This window comes from Coturnix japonica, chromosome 17 (assembly GCF_054131305.1).
Source record: "Coturnix japonica strain WE chromosome 17, WE-NBRP24, whole genome shotgun sequence".
Taxonomy (NCBI): domain Eukaryota; kingdom Metazoa; phylum Chordata; class Aves; order Galliformes; family Phasianidae; genus Coturnix; species Coturnix japonica.
In genome coordinates, this window is record NC_140679.1 from 1,471,763 (window position 1) to 1,497,878 (window position 26,116).

At 56.5% G+C, this 26,116-nt stretch overlaps 1 protein-coding gene across 1 annotated transcript in view; it reads left to right on the forward strand.

Annotated features, from left to right (window-relative positions):
- Nucleotides 1-24,878, forward strand: part of LOC146757983 (serine/threonine-protein kinase 24-like) — a 65,965-nt gene extending 41,087 nt beyond the window's left edge. The window contains exon 6 of the mRNA XM_085518629.1: nucleotides 24,550-24,878. Within this exon, the coding sequence (XP_085374755.1) occupies nucleotides 24,550-24,878 (329 nt within the window). The remainder of the gene's footprint in view (nucleotides 1-24,549) is intronic.
- The last annotated feature ends 1,238 nt before the right edge of the window (nucleotides 24,879-26,116 follow it).

Genomic DNA, 26,116 nt, shown 5'->3' on the forward strand with positions numbered 1-26,116 from the left:
TGATTGGTGTCAGATCTATGGGGCAGGAGCTGCTCTGGGGCACATGCGGGTCAGATTTATGGGGCAGGAGCTGTTGTGCGGCAGATATGGTTCATATCTATGGGGCAGGAGCTGCTGTGGCTCAGATCTATGCGGGAGGAGATGCAGTGGGGCAGATGTGGGTCAGATCTATGGAGCAGAAGCTGATGTGGGGCAGCTGTGGGTCAGATCTATGGGGCAGGAGCTGCTGTGGGGCAGCTGTGGGTCAGATCTATGGGGCAGGAGCTGCTGTGGGGCACATGTGGGTCAGATCTATGGGGCAGGAGCTGCTGTGGGGCATATGTGGGACAGATCTATGGGGCAGGAGCTGCTGTGGGGCAGATGTGGGTCAGATCTATGGAGCAGAAGCTGCTGTGGGGCAGCTGTGGGTCAGATCTATGGGGCAGGAGCTGCTGTGGGGCACATGTGGGTCAGATCTATGGGGCAGGAGCTGCTGTGTGGCTGCTGAGGGTCAGATCTATGGGGCAGGAGCTGCTGTGGGGCATATGTGAGTCAGATCTATGGGGCAGGAGCTGCTCTGGTGCAGATGTGGGTCAGTTCCATGGGGCAGGAGCTGTTGTGGGGCTGATGTGGGTCAGATCTATGGGGCAGGAGCTGCTGTGGGGCAGATGAGGACAGATCTATGGAGCAGGAGCTCCTGTGGGTCAGATCTATGGGGCAGGAGCTGCTGTGGGGCTGATGTGGGTCAGATCTATGGAGCAGGAGCCGCTGTGGGACACATGTGTGTCAGAACTATGGGGTATGAGCTGCTGTGGGGCACATGTGGGTCAGATCTATGGGGCAGGAGCTACTGTGGGGCAGATGTGGGTCAGATCGTTGGGACAGGAGCTGCTGTGGGGCAGATGTGAGTCAGATCTGGTGGGCAGGAGCTGCAGTGGGGCTGATGAGGGTCAGATCTATGGGGCAGGAGCTGCTGTGGGTCAGATCTATGCGGTAAGAGCTCCTGTGAGGCAGATGTGGGTGAGATCTATGGGGCAGGAGATGCTGTGGTTCAGATCTATGGGGCAGGGGCTGCTGTGGGGCATATGTGGGACAGATCTATGGGGCAGGAGCTGCTGTGGGGCAGATGTGGGTCAGATCTATAGGGCAGGAGCTGCTGTGGGGCATATGTTGGTCAGATCTATGGGGCAGGAGCTGCTGTGGGGCACATGTGCATGAAATCTATGGGGCAGGAGCTGCTGTGGAGCTGATGTTGGTCGGATCTATGGGGCAGGAGCCGCTGTGGGGCTGATTGGCATCAGATCTATGGGGCAGGAGCTGCTGTGGGGCATATGTGTGTCAGATCTATGGGGCAGGAGCTGCTGTGTTGTACATGTGGGTCAGATCTATGGGGCAGGAGCTGCTGTGGGGCAGATATTGTTCACATCTATGGGGCAGGAGCTGCTGTGGCTCAGATCTATGGTGCAGGAGATGCAGTGGGGCAGATGTGGGTCAGATCTATGGGGCAGGAGCTGCTGTGGGGATGATGTGGGTCAGATCTACGGAACAGGTGCTGCTGTGGGGCAGATGTGGTTCAGATCTATATGGCAAGAGCTGCTGTGGGGCTGATTGGGGTAAGATCTATAGGGCAGGAGCTGCTCTGGAGCACATGCGGGTCAGATTTATGGGGCAGGAGCTGCTGTGCGGCAGATATGGTTCATATCTTTGGGCAGGAGCTGCTGTGGCTCAGATCTATGCGGGAGGAGATGCAGTGGGGCAGATGTGGGTCAGATCTATGGAGCAGAAGCTGATGTGGGGCAGCTGCGGGTCAGATCTATGGGGCAGGAGCTACTTTGGGGCAGCTGTGCGTCAGATCTATGGGGCAGGAGCTGCTGTGGTGCACATGTGGGCCAGATCTATGGGGCAGGAGCTGCTGTGTGGCTGCTGAGGGTCAGATCAATGGGGCAGGAGCTGCTGTGGGGCATATGTGAGTCAGATCTATGGGGTAGGAGCTGCTCTGGTGCAGATGTGGGTCAGTTCCATGGGGCAGGAGCTGTTGTGGGGCTAATGTGGGTCAGATCTATGGGGCAGGAGCTGCTGTGGGTCAGATCTATGGGGCAGGAGCTGCTGTGAGTCAGATCTATGCGGTAAGAGCTCCTGTGAGGCAGATGTGGGTCAGATCTATGGGGCAGGAGATGCTGTGGTTCAGATCTATGGGGCAGGAGCTGCTGTGGAGATTATTTGAGTCAGGTCTATGGGGCAGGAGCTGCTGTGGGGCAGATGTGTGTCACATCTATAGGGCAGGAGCTGCTGTGGGGCATATGTTGGTCAGATCTATGGGGAAGGAGCTACTGTGGGGTAGATGTGGGTGAGATCTATGGGGCAGGTGCTGCTGTGGGGCTGATTGGGGTACGATCTATGGGGCAGGAGCTTCTGTGGGTCAGATCTACGGGGCAGGAGCTGCTGTGGGGCTGATGTCGGTCAGATCTATGGGGCAGGAGCTGCTGTAGGGCACATGTGTATCAGATCTATGGGGCAGGAGCTGTTGTGGGGCACATGTAGGTCAGATCTATGGGGCAGGATCTGCTGTGGGGCTGATTGGCATCAGATCTATGGGGCAGGAGCTGCTGTGGGTCAGATCTATGCGGCAAGAGCTCCTGTGAGGCAGATGTGGGTCAGATCTATGGGGCAGGAGATGCTGTGGTTCAGATCTATGAGGCAGGAGCTGCTGTGGAGATTATTTGAGTCAGGTCTATGGGTCAGGAGCTGCTGTGGGGCAGATGTGTGTCAGATCTATGGGTCAGGAGCTGCTCTGGTGCAGATGTGGGTCAGTTCCATTGGGCAGGAGCTGTTGTGGGGCTGATGTGGGTCAGATCTATGGGGTAGGAGCTGCTGTGGGGCAGATGAGGACAGATCTATGGAGCAGGAGGCGCTGTGGGTCAGATCTATGGGGCAGGAGCTGTTGTGGGGCTGATGTGGGTCAGATCTATGGGGAAGGAGCTGCTGTGGGGCTGATGTGGGTCAGATCTATGGAGCAGGAGGCGCTGTGGGACACATGTGTGTCAGATCTATGGGGCATGAGCTGCTGTGGGGCACATGTGGGTCAGATCTATAGGACAGGAGCTGCTGTGGGGCAGATGTGAGTCAGATCTATGGGGCAGGAGCTGCAGTGGGGCTGATGAGGGTCAGATCTATGGGGCAGGAGCTGCTGTGGGTCAGATCTATGGGTCAGGAGCTGCTGTGGGTCAGATCTATGCGGCAAGAGCTCCTGTGAGGCAGATGTGGGTCAGATCTATGGGGCAGGAGATGCTGTGGTTCAGATCTATGGGGCAGGAGCTGCTGTGGAGATTATTTGAGTCAGGTCTATGGGTCAGGAGCTGCTGTGGGGCACATGTGAATCAGATCTATGGGGCAGGAGCTGCTGTGGGGCTCATGTGGGTCAGACATATGGGGCAAGAGCTGCTGTGGGGCAGATGTGAGTCAGATCTATGGGACAGAAGCTGTTGTGGGGCAGATGTGGGTCAGATCTATGGGGCAGGAGCTGCTGTGGGGCTGATGGGGGTTAGATCAATTGGGCAGGAGCTGCTGTGGGGCTGATGTGGGTCGGATCTATGGGGCAGGAGCTGCTGTGGGGCTGATGGGGTTTAGATCATTTGGGCTGGAGCTGCTGTGGTTCCGATCTATGGGGCAGGAGATTCTGTGGGGCTGATATGGGTCAGATCTATGGAACAGGAGCTGCTGTGGGGGACATCTGTGTCAATTCTATGGGGCAGGAGCAGCTGTGGGGCAGATGTGGTTCAGATCTATGGGGCAGGAGCTGCTGTGGGGCTGATGTGGGACAGATCTATGGGGCAGGAGATGCTGTGGGTTAGATCTATGGGGCAGGAGCTGCTGTCGGGCAAATGTGAGTCAGATGTATGGGGCAGGAGCTGCTGTGGGTCAGATGTTGGTCAGATCTATGGGGCAGGAGCTGCTGTGGAGCTGATGTTGGTCGGATCTATGTGGCAGGAGCCGCTGTGGGGCTGATTGGCATCAGATCTATGGGGCAGGAGCTGCTGTGGAGCATATGTGTGTCAGATCTATGGGGCAGGAGCTGCTGTGTTGTACATGTGGGTCAGATCTATGGGGCAGGAGCTGCTGTGGGGCAGATATTGTTCACATCTATGGGGCAGGAGCTGCTGTGGCTCAGATCTATGGCGCAGGAGATGCAGTGGGGCAGATGTGGGTCAGATCTATGGGGCAGGAGCTGCTGTGAGGATGATGTGGGTCAGATCTACGGAACAGGTGCTGCTGTGGGGCAGATGTGGTTCAGATCTATAGGGCAAGAGCTGCTGTGGGGCTGATTGGGGTAAGATCTATAGGGCAGGAGCTGCTGTGGGGCACATGTATGTCAGATCTATGGGGCAGGAGCTGTTGTGGGGCAAATGTGGGTCAGATCTATGGGCAGGAGCTGCTGTGGAGCTGATTGGTGTCAGATCTATGGGGCAGGAGATGCTCTGGGGCACATGCGGGTCAGATTTATGGGGCAGGAGCTGCTGTGGCTCAGATCTATGCGGGAGGAGATGCAGTGGGGCAGATGTGGGTCAGATCTATGGAGCAGAAGCTGCTGTGGGGCAGATGTGGGTCAGATCTATGGGGCAGGAGCTGCTGTGGGGCACATGTGGGTCAGATCTATGGGGCAGGAGCTGCTGTGGGGCTGCTGAGGGTCAGATCTATGGGGCAGGAGCTGCTGTGGGGCACATGTGGGTCAGATCTATGGGGCAGGAGCTGCTGTGGGGCAGCTGTGGGTCAGATCTATGGGGCAGGAGCTGCTGTGGGGCACATGTGGGTCAGATCTATGGGGCAGGAGCTGCTGTGGGGCTGCTGAGGGTCAGATCTATGGGGCAGGAGCTGCTCTGGTGCAGATGTGGGTCAGTTCCATGGGGCAGGAGCTGTTGTGGGGCTAATGTGGGTCAGATCTATGGGGCAGGAGCTGCTGTGGGGCAGATGAGGACAGATCTATGGAGCAGGAGCTCCTGTGGGTCAGATCTATGGGGCAGGAGCTGCTGTGGGGCTGATGTGGGTCAGATCTATGCAGCAGGAGCCACTGTGGGACACATGTGTGTCAGATTTATGGGGCAGGAGCTGCTGTGGGGCACATGTGGGTCAGATCTATGGGGCAGGAGCTACTGTGGGGCAGATGTGGGTCAGATCTATAGGACAGGAGCTGCTGTGGGGCATATGTGAGTCAGATCTATGGGGCAGGAGCTGCAGTGGGGCTGATGAGGGTCAGATATATGGGGCAGGAGCTGCTGTGGGTCAGATCTATGCGGTAAGAGCTCCTGTGAGGCAGATGTGGTTCAGATCTATGGGGCAGGAGCTGCTGTGGAGATTATTTGAGTCAGGTCTATGGGTCAGGAGCTGCTGTGGGGCACATGTGCATGAAATCTATGGGGCAGGAGCTGCTGTGGAGCTGATGTTGGTTGGATCTATGGGGCAGGAGCCGCTGTGGGGCTGATTGGCATCAGATCTATGGGGCAGGAGCTGCTGTGGGGCATATGTGTGTCAGATCTATGGGGCAGGAGCTGCTGTATTGTACATGTGGGTCAGATCTATGGGGCAGGAGCTGTTGTGGGGCAGATATTGTTCACATCTATGGGGCAGGAGCTGCTGTGGCTCAGATCTATGGCGCAGGAGATGCAGTGGGGCAGATGTGGGTCAGATCTATGGGGCAGGAGCTGCTGTGGGGATGATGTGGGTCAGATCTACGGAACAGGTGCTGCTGTGGGGCAGATGTGGTTCAGATCTATGGGCAGGAGCTGCTGTGCGGCAGATATGGTTCATATCTATGGGGCAGGAGCTGCTGTGGCTCAGATCTATGCGGGAGGAGATGCAGTGGGGCAGATGTGGGTCAGATCTATGGAGCAGAAGCTGATGTGGGGCAGCTGTGGGTCAGATCTATGGGGCAGGAGCTGCTGTGGGGCAGCTGTGGGTCAGATCTATGGGGCAGGAGCTGCTATGGGGCACATGTGGGTCAGATCTATGGGGCAGGAGCTGCTGTGTGGCTGCTGAGGGTCAGACCTATGGGGCAGGAGCTGCTGTGGGGCATATGTGAGTCAGATCTATGGGGCAGGAGCTGCTCTGGTGCAGATGTGGGTCAGTTCCATGGGGCAGGAGCTGTTGTGGGGCTGATGTGGGTCAGATCTATGGGGCAGGAGCTGTTGTGGGGCAGATGAGGACAGATCTATGGAGCAGGAGCCGCTGTGGGTCATATCTATGGGGCATGAGCTGCTGTGGGGCTGATGTGGGTCAGATCTATGGAGCAGGAGCCGCTGTGGGACACATGTGTGTCATATCTATGGGGCATGAGCTGCTGTGGGGCACATGTGGGTCAGATCTATGGGGTAGGAGCTACTGTGGGGCAGATGTGGGTCAGATCTTTGGGACAGGAGCTGCTGTGGGGCAGATGTGAGTCAGATCTATGGGGCAGGAGCTGCTGTGGGGCATATGTGGGACAGATCTATGGGGCAGGAGCTGCTGTGGGGCAGATGTGGGTCAGATCTATAGGGCAGGAGCTGCTGTGGGGCATATGTTGGTCAGATCTATGGGGCAGGAGCTACTGTGGGGTAGATGTGGGTGAGATCTATGGGGCAGGTGCTGCTGTGGGGCTGATTGGGGTACGATCTATGGGGTAGGAGCTTCTGTGGGTCAGATCTACGGGGCAGGAGCTGCTGTAGGGCAGATGTGGGTCAGATCTATGGAGCAGGAGCTCCTGTGGGTCAGATCTATGGGGCAGGAGCTGCTGTGGGGCTGATGTGGGTCAGATCTATGCAGCAGGAGCCACTGTGGGGCAGATGTGTGTCAGATCTATGGGGCAGGAGCTGCTCTGGTGCAGATGTGGGTCAGTTCCATGGGGCAGGAGCTGTTGTGGGGCAGATGTGGGTCAGATCAATGGGGCAGGAGCTGCTGTGGGGCAGATGAGGACAGATCTATGGGGCAGGAGCTCCTGTGGGCCAGATCTATGGTGCAGGAGCTGCTGTGTGGCTGCTGAGGGTCAGATCTATGGGGAGGAGCTGCTGTGGGGCATATGTGAGTCAGATCTATGGGGCAGGAGCTGCTCTGGTGCAGATGTGGGTCAGTTCCATGGGGCAGGAGCTGTTGTGGGGTTGATGTGGGTCAGATCTATGGGGCAGGAGCTGCTGTGGGGCTGATGTGGGTCAGATCTATGGAGCAGGAGCTGCTGTGGGACACGTGTGTCATATCTATGGGGCATGAGCTGCTGTGGAGCACATGTGTGTCAGATCTATGGGGCAGGAGCTACTGTGGGGCAGATGTGGGTCAGATCTTTGGGACAGGAGCTGCTGTGGGGCAGATGTGAGTCAGATCTATGGGGCAGGAGCTGCAGTGGGGCTGATGAGGGTCAGATCTATGGGGCAGGAGCTGCTGTGGGGCAGATCTATGGGTCAGGAGCTGCTGTGGGTCAGATCTATGCGGTAAGAGCTCCTGTGAGGCAGATGTGGGTCAGATCTATGGGGCAGGAGATGCTGTGGTTCAGATCTATGGGGCAGGAGCTGCTGTGGAGATTATTTGAGTCAGGTCTATGGGTCAGGAGCTGCTGTGGGGCATATGTGGGACAGATCTATGGGTCAGGAGCTGCTGTGGGGCAGATGTGTGTCAGATCTATGGGGCAGGAGCTGCTGTGGGGCATATGTTGGTCAGATCTATGGGGCAGGAGCTACTGTGGGGTAGATGTGGGTGAGATCTATGGGGCAGGAGCTGCTGTGGAGATTATTTGAGTCAGGTCTATGGGGCAGGAGCTGCTGTGGGGCATATGTGGGACAGATCTATGGGGCAGGAGCTGCTGTGGGGCAGATGTGGGTCAGATCTATAGGGCAGGAGCTGCTGTGGGGCAGATGTGAATCAGATCTATGGGGCAGGAGCTGCTGTGGGGCTCATGTGGGTCAGACCTATGGGGTAGGAGCTGCTGTGGGGCACATGTGAATCAGATCTATGGGGCAGGAGCTGCTGTGGGGCTCATGTGGGTCATACCTATGGGGCAGGAGCTGTTGTGGGGCAGATGTGAGTCAGATCTATGGGGCAGAAGCTGTTGTGGGGCGGTTGTGGTTCAGATCTATGGGGCAGGAGCTGCTGTGGTGCACATGTTGGTCAGGTCAATTAGGCAGGAGCTGCTGTGGGGCTGATGGGGGTTAGATCAGTTGGGCAGGAGCTGCTGTGGGGCTGATGTGGGTCGGATCTATGGGGCAGGAGCTGCTGTGGGGCAGATGAGGACAGATCTATGGAGCAGGAGCTCCTGTGGGTCAGATCTATGGGGCAGGAGCTGCTGTGGGGCTGATGTGGGTCAGATCTATGGAGCAGGAGCCGCTGTGGGACACATGTGTGTCAGATCTATGGGGCATGAGCTGCTGTGGGGCACATGTGTGTCAGATCTATGGGGTAGTAGCTACTGTGGGGCAGATGTGGGTCAGATCTTTGGGACAGGAGCTGCTGTGGGGCAGATGTGAGTCAGATCTATGGGGCAGGAGCTGCAGTGGGGCTGATGAGGGTCAGATCTATGGGGCAGGAGCTGCTGTGGGTCAGATCTATGGGTCAGGAGCTGCTGTGGGTCAGATCTATGCGGCAAGAGCTCCTGTGAGGCAGATGTGTGTCAGATCTATGGGGCAGGAGATGCTGTGGTTCAGATCTATGGGGCAGGAGCTGCTGTGGAGATTATTTGAGTCAGGTCTATGGGTCAGGAGCTGTTGTGGGGCACATGTGAATCAGATCTATGGGGCAGGAGCTGCTGTGGGGCCCATGTGGGTCAGACCTATGGGGCAGGAGCTGCTGTGGGGCAGATGTGAGTCAGATCTATGGGGCAGAAGCTGTTGTGGGGCAGATGTGGTTCAGATCTATGGGGCAGGAGCTGCTGTGGTGCAGATGTGGGTCAGATCAATTAGGCAGGAGCTGCTGTGGGGCTGATGGGGGTTAGATCAATTGGGCAGGAGCTGCTGTGGGGCTGATGTGGGTCGGATCTATGGGGCAGGAGCTGCTGTGGGGCTGATGGGGTTTAGATCATTTGGGCTGGAGCTGCTGTGGTTCCGATCTATGGGGCAAGAGATTCTGTGGGGCTGATATGGGTCAGATCTATGGAACAGGAGCTGCTGTGGGGGACATCTGTGTCAATTCTATGGGGCAGGAGCAGCTGTGGGGCAGATGTGGTTCAGATCTATGGGGCAGGAGCTGCTGTGGGGCAGATATGGGTCATATCTATGGGGCAGGAGTTGCTGTGGGTTTGATCTATGGGGCAGGATCTGCTGTCGGGCAAATGTGAGTCAGATGTATGGGGCAGGAGCTGCTGTGGGTCAGATGTTGGTCAGATCTATGGGGCAGGAGCTGCTGTGGAGCTGATGTTGGTCGGATCTATGGGGCAGGAGCCGCTGTGGGGCTGATTGGTATCAGATCTATGGGGCAGGAGCTGCTGTGGGGCATATGTGTGTCAGATCTATGGGGCAGGAGCTGTTGTGTTGTACATGTGGGTCAGATCTATGGGGCAGGAGCTGTTGTGGGGCAGATATTGTTCACATCTATGGGGCAGGAGCTGCTGTGGCTCAGATCTATGGCGCAGGAGATGCAGTGGGGCAGATGTGGGTCAGATCTATGGGGCAGGAGCTGCTGTGGGGCATATGTTGGTCAGATCTATGGGGCAGGAGCTACTGTGGGGTAGATGTGGGTGAGATCTATGGGGCAGGAGCTGCTGTGGGGCACATGTGGGTCAGATCTATGGGGCAGGATCTGCTGTGGGGCAGATGTGGGTCAGATCTATGGGGCAGGAGATGCTGTGGGGCTGATTGGCATCAGATCTATGGGGCAGGAGCTGCTGTGGGTCAGATCTATGGGGCAGGAGCTGCTGTGGTGCTGATGTGGGTCAGATCTATGGAGCAGGAGCCGCTGTGGGACACATGTGTGTCAGATCTATGGGGCATGAGCTGCTGTGGGGCACATGTGTGTCAGATCTATGGGGCAGGAGCTACTGTGGGGCAGATGTGGGTTATATCTTTGGGACAGTAGCTGCTGTGGGGCAGATGTGAGTCTGATCTATGGGGCAGGAGATGCTGTGGGGCTGATTGGCATCAGATCTATGGGGCAGGAGCTGCTGTGGGTCAGATCTATGCGACAAGAGCTCCTGTGAGGCAGATGTGGGTCAGATCTATGGGGCAGGAGATGCTGTGGTTCAGATCTATGGGGCAGGAGCTGCTGTGGAGATTATTTGAGTCAGGTCTATGGGTCAGGAGCTGCTGTGGGGCAGATGTGTGTCAGATCTATGGGGCAGGAGCTGCTCTGTTGCAGATGTGGGTCAGTTCCATGGGGCAGGAGCTGTTGTGGGGCTGATGTGGGTCAGATCTATGGGGCAGGAGCTGCTGTGGGGCTGATGTGGGTCAGATCTATGGAGCAGGAGCCGCTGTGGGACACATGTGTGTCAGATCTATGGGGCATGAGCTGCTGTGGGGCACATGTGGGTCAGATCTATGGGGCAGGAGCTACTGTGGGGCAGATGTGGGTCAGATCTTTGGGGCAGGAGCTACTTTGGGGCAGATGTGAGTCAGATCTATGGGGCAGGAGCTGCTGTGGGGCTGATGAGGGTCAGATCTATGGGGCAGGAGCTGCTGTGGGTCAGATCTATGCGGTAAGAGCTCCTGTGAGGCAGATGTGGGTGAGATCTATGGGGCAGGAGATGCTGTGGTTCAGATCTATGGGGCAGGAGCTGCTGTGGAGATTATTTGAGTCAGGTCTATGGGTCAGGAGCTGCTGTGGGGCAGATGAGTGTCAGATCTATGGGGCAGGAGCTGCTGTGGGGCATATGTGGGACAGATCTATGGGGCAGGAGCTGCTGTGGGGCAGATGTGGGTCAGATCTATAGGGCAGGAGCTGCTGTGGGGCATATGTTGGTCAGATCTATGGGGCAGGAGCTACTGTGGGGTAGATGTGGGTGAGATCTATGGGGCAGGTGCTGCTGTGGGGCTGATTGGGGTACGATATACGGGGCAGGAGCTTCTGTGGGTCAGATCTACGGGGCAGGAGCTGCTGTGGGGCTGATGTCGGTCAGATCTATGGGGCGGGAGCTGCTGTAGGGCACATGTGTTTCAGATCTATGGGGCAGGAGCTGTTGTGGGGCACATGTGGGTCAGATCTATGGGGCAGGATCTGCTGTGGGGCAGATGTGGGTCAGATCTATGGGGCATGAGATGCTGTGGGGCTGATTGGCATCAGATCTATGGGGCAGGAGCTGCTGTGGTTCAGATCTATGGGGCAGGAGCTGCTGTGGGGCATATGTGGGTCAGACCTATGGGGCAGGAGCTGCTGTGGGGCAGATGTGTGTCAGATCTATGGGGCAGGAGCTGCTGTGGGGCAGATGTGGTTCAGATCTATGGGGCAGGAGCTGCTGTGGTGCAGATGTGGGTCAGATCAATTAGGCAGGAGCTGCAGTGGGGCTGATGGGGGTTAGATCAATTGGGCAGGAGCTGCTATGGGGCTGATGTGGGTCGGATCTATGGGGCAGGATCTGCTGTGCGGCTGATGGGGTTTAGATCATTTGGGCTGGAGCTGCTGTGGGTCAGATCTATGGGGCAGGAGATTCTGTGGGGCTAATATGGGTCAGATCTATGGAACAGGAGCTGCTGTGGGGCATATGTGTGTCAGATCTATGGGGCAGGAGCTGCTGTGTTGTACATGTGGGTCAGATCTATGGGGCAGGAGCTGTTGTGGGGCAGATATTGTTCACATCTATGGGGCAGGAGCTGCTGTGGCTCAGATCTATGGCGCAGGAGATGCAGTGGGGCAGATGTGGGTCAGATCTATGGGGCAGGAGCTGCTGTGGGGCATATGTTGGTCAGATCTATGGGGCAGGAGCTACTGTGGGGTAGATGTGGGTGAGATTTATGGGGCAGGAGCTGCTGTGGGGCACATGTGGGTCAGATCTATGGGGCAGGATCTCCTGTGGGGCAGATGTGGGTCAGATCTATGGGGCAGGAGATGCTGTGGGGCTGATTGGCATCAGATCTATGGGGCAGGAGCTGCTGTGGGTCAGATCTATGGGGCAGGAGCTGCTGTGGGGCTGATGTGGGTCAGATCTATGGAGCAGGAGCCGCTGTGGGACACATGTGTGTCTGATCTATGGGGCATGAGCTGCTGTGGGGCACATGTGTGTCAGATCTATGGGGCAGGAGCTACTGTGGGGCAGATGTGGGTTATATCTTTGGGACAGGAGCTGCTGTGGGGCAGATGTGAGTCTGATCTATGGGGCAGGAGATGCTGTGGGGCTGATTGGCATCAGATCTATGGGGCAGGAGCTGCTGTGGGTCAGATCTATGCGACAAGAGCTCCTGTGAGGCAGATGTGGGTCAGATCTATGGGGCAGGAGATGCTGTGGAGATTATTTGAGTCAGGTCTATGGGTCAGGAGCTGCTGTGGGGCAGATGTGTGTCAGATCTATGGGGCAGGAGCTGCTCTGTTGCAGATGTGGGTCAGTTCCATGGGGCAGGAGCTGTTGTGGGGCTGATGTGGGTCAGATCTATGGGGCAGGAGCTGCTGTGGGGCTGATGTGGGTCAGATCTATGGAGCAGGAGCCGCTGTGGGACACATGTGTGTCAGATCTATGGGGCATGAGCTGCTGTGGGGCACATGTGGGTCAGATCTATGGGGCAGGAGCTACTGTGGGGCAGATGTGGGTCAGATCTTTGGGGCAGGAGCTACTTTGGGGCAGATGTGGGTCAGATCTTTGGGACAGGAGCTGCTGTGGGGCAGATGTGAGTCAGATCTATGGGGCAGGAGCTGCAGTGGGGCTGATGAGGGTCAGATCTATGGGGCAGGAGCTGCTGTGGGGCAGATCTATGGGTCAGGAGCTGCTGTGGGTCAGATCTATGCGGTAAGAGCTCCTGTGAGGCAGATGTGGGTCAGATCTATGGGGCAGGAGATGCTGTGGTTCAGATCTATGGGGCAGGAGCTGCTGTGGAGATTATTTGAGTCAGGTCTATGGGTCAGGAGCTGCTGTGGGGCAGATGAGTGTCAGATCTATGGGGCAGGAGCTGCTGTGGGGCATATGTGGGACAGATCTATGGGGCAGGAGCTGCTGTGGGGCAGATGTGGGTCAGATCTATAGGGCAGGAGCTGCTGTGGGGCATATGTTGGTCAGATCTATGGGGCAGGAGCTACTGTGGGGTAGATGTGGGTGAGATCTATGGGGCAGGTGCTGCTGTGGGGCTGATTGGGGTACGATATACGGGGCAGGAGCTTCTGTGGGTCAGATCTACGGGGCAGGAGCTGCTGTGGGGCTGATGTCGGTCAGATCTATGGGGCGGGAGCTGCTGTAGGGCACATGTGTATCAGATCTATGGGGCAGGAGCTGTTGTGGGGCACATGTGGGTCAGATCTATGGGGCAGGATCTGCTGTGGGGCAGATGTGGGTCAGATCTATGGGGCATGAGATGCTGTGGGGCTGATTGGCATCAGATCTATGGGGCAGGAGCTGCTGTGGTTCAGATCTATGGGGCAGGAGCTGCTGTGGAGATTATTTGAGTCAGGTCTATGGGTCAGGAGCTGCTGTGGGGCAGATGTGTGTCAGATCTATGGGGCAGGAGCAGCTGTGGGGCAGATGTGGTTCAGATCTATGGGGCAGGAACTGCTGTGGGGCAGATGTGGGTCATATCTATGGGGCAGGAGTTGCTGTGGGTTTGATCTATGGGGCAGGAGCTGCTGTCGGGCAAATGTGAGTCAGATGTATGGGGCAGGAGCTGCTGTGGGTCAGATGTTGGTCAGATCTATGGGGCAGGAGCTGCTGTGGAGCTGATGTTGGTCGGATCTATGGGGCAGGAGCCGCTGTGGGGCTGATTGGTATCAGATCTATGGGGCAGGAGCTGCTGTGTTGTACATGTGGGTCAGATCTATGGGGCAGGAGCTGTTGTGGGGCAGATATTGTTCACATCTATGGGGCAGGAGCTGCTGTGGCTCAGATCTATGGCGCAGGAGATGCAGTGGGGCAGATGTGGGTCAGATCTATAGGGCAGGAGCTGCTGTGGGGCATATGTTGGTCAGATCTATGGGGCAGGAGCTACTGTGGGGTAGATGTGGGTGAGATCTATGGGGCAGGTGCTGCTGTGGGGCTGATTGGGGTACGATCTATGGGGCAGGAGCTTCTGTGGGTCAGATCTACGGGGCAGGAGCTGCTGTGGGGCTGATGTCGGTCAGATCTATGGGGCAGGAGCTGCTGTAGGGCACATGTGTATCAGATCTATGGGGCAGGAGCTGTTGTGGGGCACATGTGGGTCAGATCTATTGGGCAGGATCTGCTGTGGGGCAGATGTGGGTCAGATCTATGGGGCATGAGATGCTGTGGGGCTGATTGGCATCAGATCTATGGGGCAGGAGCTGCTGTGGGTCAGATCTATGGGGCAGGAGCTGCTGTGGGGCTGATGTGGGTCAGATCTATGGAGCAGGAGCCGCTGTGGGACACATGTGTGTCATATCTATGGGGCATGAGCTGCTGTGGGGCACATGTGGGTCAGATCTATGGGGCAGGAGCTACTGTGGGGCAGATGTGGGTCATATCTTTGGGACAGGAGCTGCTGTGGGGCAGATGTGAGTCTGATCTATGGGGCAGGAGATGCTGTGGGGCTGATTGGCATCAGATCTATGGGGCAGGAGATGCTGTGGTTCATATCTATGGGGCAGGAGCTGCTGTGGAGATTATTTGAGTCAGGTCTATGTGCCAGGAGCTGCTGTGGGGCAGATGTGTGTCAGATCTATGGGGCAGGAGCTGCTGTGGGGCATATGTGGGACAGATCTATGGGGCAGGAGCTGCTGTGGGGCAGATGTGGGTCAGATCTATAGGGCAGGAGCTGCTGTGGGGCATATGTTGGTGAGATCTATGGGGCAGGAGCTACTGTGGGGTAGATGTGGGTGAGATCTATGGGGCAGGTGCTGCTGTGGGGCTGATTGGGTACGATCTATGGGGCAGGAGCTTCTGTGGGTCAGATCTACAGGGCAGGAGCTGCTGTGGGGCTGATGTCAGTCAGATCTATGGGGCAGGAGCTGCTGTAGGGCACATGTGTATCAGATCTATGGGGCAGGAGCTGTTGTGGGGCACATGTGGGTCAGATCTATGGGGCAGGATCTGCTGTGGGGCAGATGTGGGTCAGATCTATGGGGCAGGAGCTGCTGTGGGTCAGATCTATGCGGCAAGAGCTCCTGTGAGGCAGATGTGGGTCAGATCTATGGGGCAGGAGATGCTGTGGTTCAGATCTATGGGGCAGGAGCTGCTGTGGAGATTATTTGAGTCAGGTCTATGGGTCAGGAGCTGCTGTGGGGCAGATGTGTGTCAGATCTATGGGGCAGGAGCTGCTGTGGTGCAGATGTGGGTCAGTTCCATGGGGCAGGAGCTGTCGTGGGGCTGATGTGGGCCAGATCTATAGGGCAGGAGCTGCTGTGGGGCAGATGAGGACAGATCTATGGAGCAGGAGCTCCTGTGGGTCAGATCTATAGGGCAGGAGCTGCTGTGGGGCAGATGTGGGTCAGATCTTTGGGACAGGAGCTGCTGTGGGGCAGATGTGAGTCAGATCTATGGGGCAGGAGCTGCAGTGGGGCTGATGAGGGTCAGATCGATGGGGCATAAGCTGCTGTGGGGCACATGTGGGTCAGATCTATTGGGCAGGAGCTGCTGTGGGGCTGATGAGGGTCAGATCTATGGGTCAGGAGCTGCTGTGGGTCAGATCTATGCGGTAAGAGCTCCTGTGAGGCAGATGTGGGTCAGATCTATGGGGCAGGAGCTGCTGTGGAGATTATTTGAGTCAGGTCTATGGGTCAGGAGCTGCTGTGGGGCACATGTGAATCAGATCTATGGGGCAGGAGCTGCTGTGGGGCTCATGTGGGTCAGACCTATGGGGCAGGAGCTGTTGTGGGGCTGATGTGAGTCAGATCTATGGGGCAGGAGCTGTTGTGGGGCAGATGTGGTTCAGATCTATGGGGCAGGAGCTGCTGTGGTGCAGATGTGGGTCAGATCAATTAGGCAGGAGCTGCTGTGGGGCTGATGGGGGTTAGATCAATTGGGCAGGAGCTGCTGTGGGGCTGATGTGGGTCAGATTTATGGGGCAGGAACAGCTGTGAGTCAGAGCTATGGGGTTTGAGCTCCTAAGGGGCACATGTGGGTCGGATCTATGGGGCAGGAGCTGCTGTGGGGCTGATGGGGTTTAGATCATTTGGGCTGGAGCTGCTGTGGTTCCGATCTATGGGGCAGGAGATTCTGTGGGGCTGATATGGGTCAGATCTATGGAACAGGAGCTGCTGTGGGGGACATCTGTGTCAATTCTATGGGGCAGGAGCAGCTGTGGGGCAGATGTGGTTCAGATCTATGGGTCAGGAGCTGCTGTGGGTCAGATCTATGCGGCAAGAGCTCCTGTGAGGCAGATGTGGGTCAGATCTATGGGGCAGGAGATGCTGTGGTTCAGATCTCTGGGGCAGGAGCTGCTGTGGGTCAGATCTATGGGTCAGGAGCTGCTGTGGGTCAGATCTATGCGGTAAGAGCTCCTGTGAGGCAGATGTGGGTCAGATCTATGGGGCAGGAGATGCTGTGGTTCAGATCTATGGGGCAGGAGCTGCTGTGGAGATTATTTGAGTCAGGTCTATGGGTCAGGAGCTGCTGTGGGGCAGATGTGTGTCAGATCTATGGGGCAGGAGCTGCTCTGGTGCAGATGTGGGTCAGTTCCATGGGGCAGGAGCTGTTGTGGGGCTGATGTGGGTCAGATCTATGTGGCAGGAGCTGCTGTGGGGCAGATGAGGACAGATCTATGGAGCAGGAGCTCCTGTGGGTCAGATCTATGGGGCAGGAGCTGCTGTGGGGCTGATGTGGGTCAGATCTATGGGGCAGGAGCTGCTGTGGGGCACATGTGGGTCAGATCTATGGGGCAGGAGCTGCTGTGTGGCTGCTGATGGTCAGATCTATGGGGCAGGAGCTGCTGTGGGGCATATGTGAGTCAGATCTATGGGGCAGGAGCTGTTGTGGGGCTGATGAGGGTCAGATCTATGGGGCAGGAGCTGCTGTGGGGCACATGTGGGTCAGATCTATGGGGCAGGAGCTGCAGTGGGGCTGATGAGGGTCAGATCTATGGGGCGGGAGCTGCTGTGGGTCAGATCTATGGGTCAGGAGCTGCTGTGGGTCAGATCTATGCGGTAAGAGCTCCTGTGAGGCAGATGTGGGTCAGATCTATGGGGCAGGAGATGCTGTGGTTCAGATCTATGGGGCAGGAGCTGCTGTGGAGATTATTTGAGTCAGGTCTATGGGTCAGGAGCTGCTGTGGGGCATATGTGGGACAGATCTATGGGTCAGGAGCTGCTGTGGGGCATATGTGGGACAGATCTATTGGGCAGGAGCTGCTGTGGGGCAGATGTGGGTCAGATCTATAGGGCAGGAGCTGCTGTGGGGCATATGTTGGTCAGATCTATGGGGCAGGAGCTACTGTGGGGTAGATGTGGGTGAGATCTATGGGGCAGGAGCTGCTGTGGGGCTGATTGGGGTACGATCTATGGGGCAGGAGCTTCTGTGGGTCAGATCTACGGGGCAGGAGCTGCTGTGGGGCTGATGTGGGTCAGATCTATGGGGCAGGAGCTGCTGTGGGGCACATGTGGGTCAGATCTATGGGGCAGGAGCTGCTGTGTGGCTGCTGATGGTCAGATCTATGGGGCAGGAGCTGCTGTGGGGCATATGTGAGTCAGATCTATGGGGCAGGAGCTGTTGTGGGGCTGATGAGGGTCAGATCTATGGGGCAGGAGCTGCTGTGGGGCACATGTGGGTCAGATCTATGGGGCAGGAGCTGCAGTGGGGCTGATGAGGGTCAGATCTATGGGGCGGGAGCTGCTGTGGGTCAGATCTATGGGTCAGGAGCTGCTGTGGGTCAGATCTATGCGGTAAGAGCTCCTGTGAGGCAGATGTGGGTCAGATCTATGGGGCAGGAGATGCTGTGGTTCAGATCTATGGGGCAGGAGCTGCTGTGGAGATTATTTGAGTCAGGTCTATGGGTCAGGAGCTGCTGTGGGGCATATGTGGGACAGATCTATGGGTCAGGAGCTGCTGTGGGGCATATGTGGGACAGATCTATTGGGCAGGAGCTGCTGTGGGGCAGATGTGGGTCAGATCTATAGGGCAGGAGCTGCTGTGGGGCATATGTTGGTCAGATCTATGGGGCAGGAGCTACTGTGGGGTAGATGTGGGTGAGATCTATGGGGCAGGAGCTGCTGTGGGGCTGATTGGGGTACGATCTATGGGGCAGGAGCTTCTGTGGGTCAGATCTACGGGGCAGGAGCTGCTGTGGGGCTGATGTCGGTCAGATCTATGGGGCAGGAGCTGCTGTAGGGCACATGTGTATCAGATCTATGGGGCAGGAGCTGTTGTGGGGCACATGTGGGTCAGATCTATGGGGCAGGATCTGCTGTGGGGCAGATCTATGCGGCAAGAGCTCCTGTGAGGCAGATGTGGGTCAGATCTATGGGGCAGGAGATGCTGTGGAGATTATTTGAGTCAGGTCTATGGGTCAGGAGCTGCTGTGGGGCAGATGTGTGTCAGGTCTATGGGGCAGGAGCTGCTGTGGGGCATATGTGGGACAGATCTATGGGGCAGGAGCTACTGTGGGGTAGATGTGGGTGAGATCTATGGGCCAGGAGCTGCTGTGGGGCTGATTGGGGTACGATCTATGGGGCAGGAGCTTCTGTGGGTCAGATCTACGGGGTAGGAGCTGCTGTGGGGCTGATGTCGGTCAGATCTATGGGGCAGGAGCTGCTGTAGGGCACATGTGTATCAGATCTATCGGGCATTAGCTGTTGTGGGGCACATGTGGGTCAGATCTATGGGGCAGGATCTGCTGTGGGGCAGATGTGGGTCAGATCTATGGGGCAGGAGATGCTGTGGGGCTGATTGGCATCAGATCTATGGGGCAGGAGCTGCTGTGGGACAGATCTATGCGGCAAGAGCTCCTGTGAGGCAGATGTGTGTCAGATCTATGGGGCAGGAGATGCTGTGGTTCAGATCTATGGGGCAGGAGCTGCTGTGGAGATTATTTGAGTCAGGTCTATGGGTCAGGAGCTGCTGTGGGGCAGATGTGTGTCAGATCTATGGGGCAGGAGCTGCTCTGTTGCAGATGTGGGTCAGTTCCATGGGGCAGGAGCTGTTGTGGGGCTGATGTTGGTCAGATCTATGGGGCAGGAGCTGCTGTGGGGCAGATGAGGACAGATCTATGGAGCAGGAGCTCCTGTGGGTCAGATCTATGGGGCAGGAGCTGCTGTTGGGCTGATGTGGGTCAGATCTATGGAGCAGGAGCTGCAGTGGGGCTGATGAGGGTCAGATCTATGGGTCAGGAGCTGCTGTGGGTCAGATCTATGGGGCAGGAGATGCTGTGGTTCAGATCTATGGGGCAGGAGCTGCTGTGGAGATTATTTGAGTCAGGTCTATGGGTCAGGAGCTGTTGTGGGGCACATGTGAATCAGATCTATGGGGCAGGAGCTGCTGTGGGGCTCATGTGGGTCAGACCTATGGGGCAGGAGCTGTTGTGGGGCAGATGTGAGTCAGATTTATGGGGCAGGAGCTGTTGTGGGGCAGATGTGGTTCAGATCTATGGGGCAGGAGCTGCTGTGTGGCTGCTGAGGGTCAGATCTATGGGGCAGGAGCTGCTGTGGGGCATATGTGAGTCAGATCTATGGGGCAGGAGCTGTTGTGGGGCTGATGAGGGTCAGATCTATGGGGCAGGAGCTGCTGTGGGGCACATGTGGGTCAGATCTATGGGGCAGGAGCTGCAGTGGGGCTGATGAGGGTCAGATCTATGGGGCAGGAGCTGCTGTGGGTCAGATCTATGGGTCAGGAGCTGCTGTGGGTCAGATCTATGCGGTAAGAGCTCCTGTGAGGCAGATGTGGGTCAGATCTATGGGGCAGGAGATGCTGTGGTTCAGATCTATGGGGCAGGAGCTGCTGTGGAGATTATTTGAGTCAGGTCTATGGGTCAGGAGCTGCTGTGGGGCATATGTGGGACAGATCTATGGGTCAGGAGCTGCTGTGGGGCATATGTGGGACAGATCTATTGGGCAGGAGCTGCTGTGGGGCAGATGTGGGTCAGATCTATAGGGCAGGAGCTGCTGTGGGGCATATGTTGGTCAGATCTATGGGGCAGGAGCTACTGTGGGGTAGATGTGGGTGAGATCTATGGGGCAGGAGCTGCTGTGGGGCTGATTGGGGTACGATCTATGGGGCAGGAGCTTCTGTGGGTCAGATCTACGGGGCAGGAGCTGCTGTGGGGCTGATGTCGGTCAGATCTATGGGGCAGGAGCTGCTGCAGGGCACATGTGTATCAGATCTATTGGGCATTAGCTGTTGTGGGGCACATGTGGGTCAGATCTATGGGGCAGGATCTGCTGTGGGGCAGATGTGGGTCAGATCTATGGGGCAGGAGATGCTGTGGGGCTGATTGGCATCAGATCTATGGGGCAGGAGCTGCTGTGGGACAGATCTATGCGGCAAGAGCTCCTGTGAGGCAGATGTGTGTCAGATCTATGGGGCAGGAGATGCTGTGGTTCAGATCTATGGGGCAGGAGCTGCTGTGGAGATTATTTGAGTCAGGTCTATGGGTCAGGAGCTGCTGTGGGGCAGATGTGTGTCAGATCTATGGGGCAGGAGCTGCTCTGGTGCAGATGTGGGTCAGTTCCATGGGGCAGGAGCTGTTGTGGGGCTGATGTGGGTCAGATCTATGGGGCAGGAGCTGCTGTGGGGCAGATGAGGACAGATCTATGGAGCAGGAGCTCCTGTGGGTCAGATCTATGGGGCAGGAGCTGCTGTTGGGCTGATGTGGGTCAGATCTATGGAGCAGGAGCCGCTGTGGGACACATGTGTGTCAGATCTGTGGGGCATGAGCTGCTGTGGGGCACATGTGGGTCAGATCTATGGGGCAGGAGCTATTGTGGGTCAGATGTATGCGGCAAGAGCTCCTGTGAGGCAGATGTGGGTCAGATCTATGGGGCAGGAGATGCTGTGGTTCAGATCTATGGGGCAGGAGCTGCTGTGGAGATTATTTGAGTCAGGTCTATGGGTCAGGAGCTGCTGTGGGGGTCAGCTCACAGCTGTGTGCAGATGTGGGTCAGATCTTTAGGACAGGAGCTGCTGTGGGGCAGATGTGAGTCAGATCTATGGGGCAGGAGCTGCAGTGGGGCTGATGAGGGTCAGATCTATGGGTCAGGAGCTGCTGTGGGTCAGATCTATGGGGCAGGAGATGCTGTGGTTCAGATCTATGGGGCAGGAGCTGCTGTGGAGATTATTTGAGTCAGGTCTATGGGTCAGGAGCTGTTGTGGGGCACATGTGAATCAGATCTATGGGGCAGGAGCTGCTGTGGGGCTCATGTGGGTCAGACCTATGGGGCAGGAGCTGTTGTGGGGCAGATGTGAGTCAGATTTATGGGGCAGGAGCTGTTGTGGGGCAGATGTGGTTCAGATCTATGGGGCAGGAGCTGCTGTGGTGCAGATGTGGGTCAGATCAATTAGGCAGGAGTTGCTCTGGGGCTGATGGGGGTTAGATCAATTGGGCAGGAGCTGCTGTGGGGCTGATGTGGGTCATATCTATGGGGCAGGAACAGCTGTGAGTCAGAGCTATGGGGTTGGAGCTCCTAAGGGGCACATGTGGGTCGGATCTATGGGGCAGGAGCTGCTGTGGGGTTGATGGGGTTTAGATCATTTGGGCTGGAGCTGCTGTGGTTCCGATCTATGGGGCAGGAGATTCTGTGGGGCTGATATGGGTCAGATCTATGGAACAGGAGCTGCTGTGGGGCAGATGTGGTTCAGATCTATGGGGCAGGAACTGCTGTGGGGCAGATGTGGGTCATATCTATGGGGCAGGAGATGCTGTGGGTTAGATCTATGGGGCAGGAGCTGCTGTGGGGCAGCTGTGGGTCAGATGTATGGGGCAGGAGCTGCTGTGTGGCTGCTGAGGGTCAGATCTATGGGGCAGGAGCTGCTGTGGGGCATATGTGAGTCAGATCTATGGGGCAGGAGCTGCTCTGGTGCAGATGTGGGTCAGTTCCATGGGGCAGGAGCTGTTGTGGGGCTGATGTGGGTCAGATCTATGGGGCAGGAGCTGCTGTTGTGCAGATGAGGACAGATCTATGGAGCAGGAGCTCCTGTGGGTCAGATCTATGGGGCAGGAGCTGCTGTGGGGCTGATGTGGGTCAGATCTGTGGGGCAGGAACTGCTGTGGGGCAGATGTGGGTCATATCTATGGGGCAGGAGATGCTGTGGGTTAGATCTATGGGGCAGGAGCTGCTGTCGGGCAAATGTGAGTCAGATGTATGGGGCAGGAGCTGCTGTGGGTCAGATGTTGGTCAGATCTATGGGGCAGGAGCTGCTGTGGGTCATATTGTCATGGTTTAATAATGTTGTAATTTTGCTCTCAGTATTCCACATCATAACATCATATAAAGCATGAATAATTTTACTGAATCTGCAACTTACAGAAGAAGACTACATCTCCCAGGGAACAACACGATGGGTCACGGGACCTGGACTCTATATTAACTCTGTCGCAGAACAGACTGACGTCTTTCGAGTTCTGGCGTTCAGGGCAGTGTGTGGGAGCCTTCAGCCGTTCGCCTGGATTCACAGTAGGCCTCTCGGTTACGGGACTCATTCTCTCTCCTATTTTGCTTGATTCGTTAGTTCAATTTTCAATTATATTGTATTATATTGTGTTATCCTGTATTTCAATATAGTATTTAGTAAATAAGTGTGCCTCCTTAGATCGTTGCCGCTGTTTTCTTTTCCTAATTAACTTCTTTTCCTTTCGGCCTATGGCCCCCCTGGGGCCCACGGCCCCTGTCACGGACGCAGGTGGATTTTTCGTTCAAACCGTGACATCATCTCATCACCTTCTGCCCCCCAAGTCCTTTCAGCTCACTCTGCCCCAAAAGTTGAACTTGTTTAAATTCAGAGCCCTCATTCTGCCCCCCAAGTCCGCTCATTCCATTCTGCCCCCCAAGTCCATTCAGCTCACTCTTCCCCCCAAGTGCCACCATCTCCTTCTGCCCCCCAAGTCTAAGTAAGTCCAATCTTATTCTGCCCCCCAAGTCCCTTCTGGTCACTCTGCCCCACATATAAGCTGCCCTTATTCTGCCCCACAAGTCCAAGTCATCTCATCACCTTCTGCCCCCCATGTCCATTCATCACATTCTGCCACCCAAGTCCAACTGCAGGACCCCCATTCTGCCCCCAAGTTTAAGTCCAGTCCTGTCCTTCTGCCCCCCAAGTGCACTACACTCATTCTGCCTTACAAGTTTCCCCATCACATTCTGCCCCCAAGTCCATTCGTCGTATCCTGCCCCCCAAGTCCATTCAGCTCACTCTGCCCCCCAAGTGCCGCCATCTCTTTCTGCCCCCCATGTCTAAGTAAGTCCAATCTCATTCTGCCCCCCATGTCCCTTCAGGTCACTCTGCCCCACATATAAGGTGCCCTTATTCTGCCCCACAAGTCCAAGTCATCTCATCTCCTTCTGCCCCCCAAGTCCACTGCCCTCATTCTGCCCCCCAATTCCAGTGCACTCCTTCTGCCCCCCAGGTGCCGCCATCTTGTTCTGCCCCCCAAGTCCTTCAATGTCATTCTGCCCTTCAAGTCCAACTCCTGTCCCCTCAGTCTGCCCCCCAAGTCCAGACGTGTCCTTCTGCCCCCCAAGTGCACTCATCACCTTCTGCCCCACAGGTCCATTCAGCTCAGTCTGCCCCCTAAGTCCAACCCTAGAGCCCTCATCCTGCCCCCCAAGTGTAGTAAGGCCTTCTGACCCCCAAGTCCACTCATCTCATTCTGCCCCCCAAGTCCAGTCATGTTCTTCTGTCCCCCAAGTCCACTCATCACCTCTGCCCCCCAAGTCCATCCATTCCATTCTGCCCTCCAAGTGATGCCATCTCCTCCTGCCCCCCAAGTCAATTCATTGCATCCTGCCCCCAAAGTCTATTCAGCTCAGTCTGCCCCCTAAGTGCACTCATTACATCCTGCCCCCCAAGTGCAGTTGTGTCCTTCTGCCCCCCAAGTCCATTCATCAACGCCTTCTGCCCCCCAAGTAAGCCCTGCCCCTTGTCCAACTCTAGAGCCCCCATCCTGCCCCCCAAGTCCTTTTAGCACATTCCGACCCCCAAGTACATTAAGTTCTTCTGCCCCCCAAGTGCTGTTCTGTGCTTCTGACCCCTAAGTCCAGTACTCCCACTCTGCCCCCCGAGTCCTCCCATCTCATTCTGTCCCCCAAGTCCATTCAGCTCACTCTGCCCCCCATGTGCCGCCATCTTGTTCTGCCCCCCAAGTGCAGCCATTACATCCTGCCCCCCAAGTGCAGTCGTGTCCTTCTGCCTCCCAAGTCCAACTCCATTCCCCTCATCCTGCCCCCCAAGTCCACTCATTGTGTCCTGCCCCTCAAGTCCATTCATCACATTCTGACCCTCAAATACAGCCATCGCATCCTGCCCCCCAAGTCCATTCAGCTCACTCTGCCCCATAAGTCCAAACCCAATACCCACCTTCTACCCCCAAGTACAATCTATGCGTTCTGCCCCCCAAGCGCACTCATTACATCCTACCCCCAAGTGCATTCTTCTCATTCTGCCCCCCACGTCCAGCCATTCTATTCTGCCCCCCAAGTCCAGTCCTCTCCCTCTGCCCCCCAACTCCATTCATCTCCCTCTGCCCCCCAAGTCCATGTCCAGTCCTGTCCCTCGCCCCCCAAGTCCAGTCCCCCCCTTTCTGCCCCCTAAGTCCAACACCCCCACTCTGTCCCCAAGTCGTACATCTCATCTGCCCCCCAAGTCCATTCAGCTCACTCTGCCCCCCAAGTGCTCTCATCACCTGCTGCACCCCAAGTCTAAAGTCCAATCTCATCCTGACAACTAAGTCCATTCAGGTCACTCTGCCCCACATATAAGGTGCTCTTATTCTGCCCCACAATTCCAGTCCTCATCCTGCCCCCCAAGAGAATTCATTGCCTTCTGCCCCCCAAGTACAGCCCCATAGTGACCCATAGTGACACATAGAGCCCCATAGAGCCCCATAGACGCCCCATAGAGCCCCATAGACAACACATATACACCCCATAGAGCCCCATAAACAACCCATAGACACCCCATAGAGCCCCATAGACACACCATAGAGCCACATATTGACCCATAGACACCCCATAGGCACCCGATAGACACCCCATAGAGCCCCATAGACACCCCATAGACTCCCCATAGTGACCCATAGAGCCCCATAGACACCCCATAGACACCCCATAGTGCCCCATAGACACCCCATAGACACCCCATAGACACCCATAGACACGCCATAGAGCCCCATAGTGACACATAGACACCACAAAGAGCCCCATAGACACCCCACAGACATCCCATAGAGCCCCATAGTGACACATAGAGCCCCATAGACACCCCATAGACCCTATAGACACCCCATAGACACCCATAGACACCCCATAGAGCCCCATGGACACCCCATAGAGCCCCATAGTGACCCATAGAGCTCCATAGACACCCCACAGAAACCCCACAGAGCCCCATAGACACCCCATAGAGCCACATAGTCACTTCATAAGCACTCCATAGTGCCCCATAGACACCCCATAGACACCCCATGAGCCCCATAAACACCCCATAGACACCCCATAGACACCCCATAGTCCAATCCTCTTATTCTGCCCCCCAAGTCCATTATTACACACAGTCCCCCAACTCCAGCCATCAACTTCTGCCCCCCAAGTCCAACTCTAGAGCCCTCATCCTGCCCCCCAAGTGTATTAAGGCCTTCTGACCCCCAAGTCCAGTCATTGCCTTCTGCCCCCCAAATACAGCCATCAACTTCTGCCCCCCAAGTCCAGCCATTCTATTCTGCCCCCCAAGTCCAACTCCATAGCCCTCATTCTGCCCCCCAAATCCATTCAACTCAATCTGCCCCCCAAGTGCCGCCATCACATCCTGTCCCCAACATACAGCCCCATAGGCCACCATTAAACACCGTAGAGACCACATAGAGCCCAATAGGGACCCCATAAGTTCCCCATAGCTGCCCAATAGCCACCCCATAGCAGCCCCATAGCTATCCCACAGCTGCCCCATAGCCGCCCCATAGGTGCCCCA